General features: G+C 41.1%; 1 protein-coding gene across 1 annotated transcript in view; it reads left to right on the forward strand.

Annotated features, from left to right (window-relative positions):
* Positions 1–3,951, forward strand: part of hk2 (hexokinase 2) — a 32,889-nt gene extending 28,938 nt beyond the window's left edge. The window contains exon 18 of the mRNA XM_020636370.3: positions 1,621–3,951. Within this exon, the coding sequence (XP_020492026.1) occupies positions 1,621–1,765 (145 nt within the window). The 3' untranslated portion in view covers positions 1,766–3,951. The remainder of the gene's footprint in view (positions 1–1,620) is intronic.
* The last annotated feature ends 2,187 nt before the right edge of the window (positions 3,952–6,138 follow it).

Below are 6,138 nucleotides of genomic sequence, written 5' to 3' on the forward strand. Positions count from 1 at the left end.
ACTTATAAAATATTGAATTTTACAGAATGAGACATATTTTCAGACCTAAATTATTTATGCTCACAGACTCTGGTTTCTCGTCTGTCATCATCATTGGGACAAACTAACATCAATAAAGTTGATGATCTTTTACTCTTTATTAAAACCGATCATAGATTTCAGTAAAACGCTCTGAATATGAACTTTAATGACTTTCTGTGTTCATGTTGGTCGCTCCTCTCTCCGCTCGTAAAAATCTTTTGAACCGCAATGCATGATGGTATATATTGCTCGCATAGTGACCATCGCTCATACACTACTTTTTAAAATGCATTGTGGGATACATTGAGTGGACTATATAGGGTATGACCATGCTCACTCAGAATTTGGACAGCACTACAAAATGGCATGTCCACTATATAGTGGATAGGGAGTGATTTCGGACACAGCCAAACTCTGCATTGACCGTAGTCATGACAACCGGGTGAAACCGACCTGAGGAAGAGAATATGTTTACAGACGAGCTAATCTATAATCTACATGATGATTTTTATCACAGCAGCACATACAGGAACAGCACGGCAGCTTTCAGCAGCAGCTCACACTTCCTCATTCAGCGGCCTTTGACGTAACATCCGGTGTTTCCATGGTAATGATAAACATGTTGTGGCAGCCACCATGAAAGACAACAATAAAATGTCATATTGTACATTCAACATACTTTTATTAGTGATTCTCACACTGGTACATGACCTATTGGTGATATGAAAACGTCTCGCTGAAAGGCCGATTAACTTAAACCCAAAGAACGAGAGTCACTTCAGACTCCTAATTGGTTGATAAATACCGGATAACGAGTGATCGAGCCACCCTGGATCACCGCAGCCCTACGTACCATACTGCTGTGTTTCAGGTTGCAGGTCATTAATCACTTAAGACAATGACAAATGGCGGTTACATAACATAATATTGATAACACATGGTCACATGCTGAATATTAACACCAGTTATGCCTCCAATGTGCAATATATATTCATGGCGTTCCGCCCCTGATCCTCCATCGGAGGTCGAGACCAAGGCGTGATGGGGGAACGTGCCGACAATGTGTAATGTGTGTGTGTGCATGTGGAGCCCCTCCTGTGTGTCTTCACCTGCCATGCTTGTTGTGCTCCTCTCTGTGTTGCACAATGTGAATCTGCACTCTCATTTTAAGCTTAAAAACGCATTTGATGGGGGTGTTGGTGGCGCAGTGTTTAGTACGTGCGCCCCATGTATGGAGGCTGTGGTCTTCCAAGCGGGCGTCCCAGGTTCGAGTCCAACCTGTGGCTACTTTCCCGCATGTCATTCCCTACTCTCTCTCTCCCCCTGATGTCTGACTCTATCCACTGTCCTATCTCTTAAAGGCACAAAAAGGCCAAAAATAAATCTTTAAAAAATACAAACATTTGATGGCCCGTTAGCAAGCATCAGAACACAGCTGACACTTGGGTATCATCGGTTTTCCACACACTGACAAGAAGCCTGAAACGTTGGGAACATTTGATGAACCTCACATCCATCCTGACATCATGACTTTGTGGATCAAATCTGAAAAGATCAACACTGACATGTTTTAATCTCCTGCTTCTCTTGTCTGTTCAGCTTCTCCAGCATCATGCAGGAGACTCTACAAGAACTGGCCCCGCAGTGTCAGGTGACTTTCCACAAGTCGGAGGACGGGAGCGGGAAGGGAGCGGCTCTGATCACAGCTGTGGCCTGTCGGATCCAGAACGGAGGGCAGCTCTGAATCCAGACTCCTCGGTGGTGGAATGGGGTAGAACGAGAGCTTCAAATGACTGACTTTGTGTCCCGGGGTCACCAAAACAAAGTCCCCCACACATCCCGACCTGAGTCTAGATCTGTGATACTGACGTGGTCTATGTGACTGATTCTGTGTGTGGGGTTCACATACACATCTTTTACCAGATATTCCTGTGTACCTTCTTAAATTATAGTTCAACTTGTGTGTTTGAGCCGCACCTTCTGAGAAGTATGACTGTTACAACCCGGGGGGGGGGGGGGGGGGGTTTACACCCTTATTTTTGGCACCTTCCAACTCCAATGTGTTCTCCCAGCGGAGACCTTTTTGCCTTATTAATATTTGAGTTCAGGGTCAGATGAAAAGTAAGAAAATCATGAGAGAACGCTTCATGGAAATCAGAGAAGTCACCAAACACAAAGAACCTAAACGCTGAAATATCCACGTTTACAATCTCAATAAAGCTCAACAGCGACCGCCCAATTTAATTTTTTGGCAGCTCTGATCCCGGAAGTAAATTTACCTCGTTCAAATCCTCCATCGACATTTCACAAAATCCTGAAATCAAGAAATTGAAGCCTGTAACCATAACAACCATCTACCCCTATAATAGTGACTGTAAAAACATTTGATTCAACAAGGAAGGTAAAACACTCCACTTAGAAATAAACTAAGTATGTACAAAGTGATCCAGAGAGCTGTTTCAGTAAACGGTTTGATACCAAATTCAAAACAGCACGCTGTTTTCCAAAAAGCGAGTTAAACGTGTCTGAGTCGACGTCTGATACGAGGTCTTCGTGCTGTTTTCAGGTCCATCAGAGGATTCTGCATCAAAACACTCCTGCCTGATGTTGGCTTTAATGTTCTTCGTTTTCTAATAAAATGTTTGATGGAGCTCGGTCTCTTACCGAACCTGAATTTGTCAAAGTAGATTATTGTTACTGTCACACCTTTATGTCTCGTTTTATTTGGAATCTGATTTTTCTGCTGCCAAAACATTTTAGTGTGATTAAAAACATGTCGACAGCTTATCTGCCATCCATTGAAAGCAGCGTATCCTGTGGGGAAACCTGAAACAAAAGAGTCAGGACTTCCTTAAAGGGGAAACTTAATTAAAGCACGCCGGTCTGAAAGTAAGAGGGGCGAGGATTAGTGGAACTCCTGAGGGGAGGGGGGGTTTAGGGGGCACAGGAGGAGATAGAATCTGTGTTCTTTTGCCTTGTTGGTTTGATTTATTTATTTATTTTACTTAATTCAATTTAGAAAAGAAAACAATATAACTGACGATCTTTGACGTCCTGTTTTGGAACTGAAAGAAGATTAATTAACTGACTCAAAGCTTGTGGACTCAAAACCATCAACTCAACATCCAGCTGTGAGACGCCCACACGTTCTTAGAAAAGAACAATGGAAAATTAAGGCCACGTTAGAAAAAAACAATTTAAAATTTAGCGATCAAAGTCGTTAATTTACAGTAAAGTCGTACTTTACACATACGAGTGTAAAGTCATAAATTTATGAGATTAAAGTTGATAATTTATGAAAATAAAATCTGAAATTTACACTTTTAAATTTAGTAAATCTTTTCAAATTTACAAAAGTTAAGACTATCCTCGTAAATGTACGACCTTCAATTTAAGATTTAACCCCGTAAAATTAGGTTGTATGTTTATTACTTTATATTCACAACTTTATTCTCATAAATGTACGATTTTATTATTGTAAATTTACAACTTTATTCTCCTAAATGTACAACTTTATTCTTGGAAATGTACAACTTTATTCTTGGAAATGTACGACTTTATTCTCGTGAATTCACAACTTTAATCACGAGATCTCAGATTTGTTCCCCTTAATGTGTCTTTAATTCTCCTTTGTAGAAAAGGGAAGAAACTTGGAGTTATAATTAAATTTTTTCTTCACTGTACGAAATCTTTATTATCACAACGTAATGTTGGATTAGTTCTGAGTTTGAATCCTAAACTGAATTGTGTCTTTTCTCGTGTCTCCGTTAAGGACAAATCCATTATCCACAGAACAATACTTGTTTCCTGTTTTTATTGTTGAGATACAGACCACTAATAAATCTGTTTCCTGTCTGAACATGACCACGATCACTTCACAGTGCGGCTGTCATCAAGCAAAAACATTCACAATAAATGTGTTCTTCACTATTCAGAGCCTCTCACTCTTTCTGTTGTTCTGGGCGATCAAACGTGTTTTAATTATGATGTAACAGACACGCGCACACACACACACACACACACACACACTGGGGATGCTTCCAAACGTATAGTCCCAGTGTCTGTGATTGGCTAATCATTACAAATTGTCATGCACACACATTTTCAGCCTTTTTTTTTTACCGGCCATCGCATCTAGATGTTTAAAGGTCACATATCCTCCTCCTCTTCTTCAGTTTAAATAAGTTTCAGAGCTCCTCAAAACGTGTGTGAAGTTTCTTGTTCTAAATCCACTCTGATCCTGTATTTGATCATGTCTATAAACCCCTCTATTTCAGCCCTGCTCAGAACATGCTGTTTCTGTGTCTGTACCTTTAAATATGTAAATGAGCTGTGTCTGACCACGCCCCCTCTCTGGAAGGGCTTGGGTGTACACGGTCTTTCTCGCTCCATGTCCTATACGGTTTACGGTGAGAAGGCAGACTCAGAGGGCAGAACAAACACCTAGCTGTGGGAGTGTCACCCACCTGGGGGAGGGGTTACTGCCCTTTATGATGTCATGAAAGCCTAAATCTGCGACACGAGCTGTCGCAGATCTAAAACCTTATTCATGCTTATTGCAGCTGGCGAGCACGGTCAGACCCTCCACAGACCCTCCTCGTGCCGGATTGCGCAATATATGTATTCAGACAGCTGAAAGTGTTTTCCCAGCAGAAGGCCTGCTGTGCATTCTTCCTCAGAAGTTCATGTTACGCAGCCTAATTAGTGTTTCTGTTTCTTAGCGTTACCGAACATCCTAATGACTCTGCAGGTCTCTGTAATGAGACAGTTATTCAAACAACTGTCTCATTACAGATAATTAAGCACATAGGGAGAATTGCATTAATCTATATCGTCCACTAAAGGAGGAGGTTTGCCTCAAGCTCTCTCAGACTCTTGCCCTGAGAGCTACTTGCATAGTGACTGCCCTTCATATCAGCCCTTAGTAGAACATGGTAAGCCCTGTCCTGCAAATTCATTTATAAAAAGGGACTGAAGGTTGGGAGCACAGGTTTTTCATGTTTCACTGAAGCTTTATCAAAAAGTTAGAACAGAACATAGATATCAACAAGCAATTGTGTTTTTCTTATTGTTTGCACTGCTTCTTTAGTCGGTCTGGATGCTGAAATCTTCGTAAATTCACATTTTAAAGCTGATATTCAAAAATCCATGTCACCTTTTTCATCCCTGATGAGTTTGCACCCCTGAGGTAAAAGACAGAGAGGATGGACTTTTCTCATCATTGGGGGGTTTGTAGACAGACTAGGGACACATATTGGTGTTAGAAAAACATGGTGAAGTGGATTCATACATAAATATGTGACCTTTAAGCTTTTGTTTCCACTCAGACACTGACCTCCAGGCCGAGTCTATTGTTTGGCTGATGGAGGGCAGAAGTTTGTGAAACGCTACTGGAATAATAAGTATACTCACTCATCTCTAGCAGGGGCAGCCTGTACAATCTATTCACTGTCACGGTCCAGCCTGACCCACTGGGAATTTCCTGGTTCTCCAGTTTATCCACTCCGGTTGTGTGCACGTCACCCAAGACTCAAAGTGACAACCTGTTCACTGAACACAATCTGTAATGGAAATTATTGTTACCAGTTAAAGTTCTTTTAGTGAAACCAGCACCATCTTTTAGTGGTTTTAAAAAAAGGCCTCTTCAGCTTGGACACTGGAAATGTTTTCCAAACCACCTCCATGTTCAAGAACAACTGGAATTAATAATATAAACAAGACTTCAGGCTTCTGCTTCCTTCACAACAAGCTGTGGTAGCAGCAGCCAAAAAAAGACTTCTGCAGATCACTGAACTGAAACCACTGAGGCATGATTGGAAAACATGTTCAACACGGACAGACCATCAGCCCATCATCTTACGATATCACTACTGACATCAAAAATTATTTTAATTTGAATTTTACAGTGGAGTCAGAAATGTAAAGCATGTGACGCAAATCTACTGCATAACGGCCTCACTTTTTATAAAGTTAAAGGAAGAATATGCAACATGTTCCACATAAATATCTCATAAATCCAGTCTATCCTGTGTAAATGTGTCTCTGAGTCATGACTGTCTACAATGAGTGAGAAGCTCGAGTCCTGCTGGCTGTGTTGCTGTCAGAGCCGTGTTTACA

Source organism: Labrus bergylta, chromosome 2 (genome assembly GCF_963930695.1).
Source record: "Labrus bergylta chromosome 2, fLabBer1.1, whole genome shotgun sequence".
NCBI classification, from domain to species: domain Eukaryota; kingdom Metazoa; phylum Chordata; class Actinopteri; order Labriformes; family Labridae; genus Labrus; species Labrus bergylta.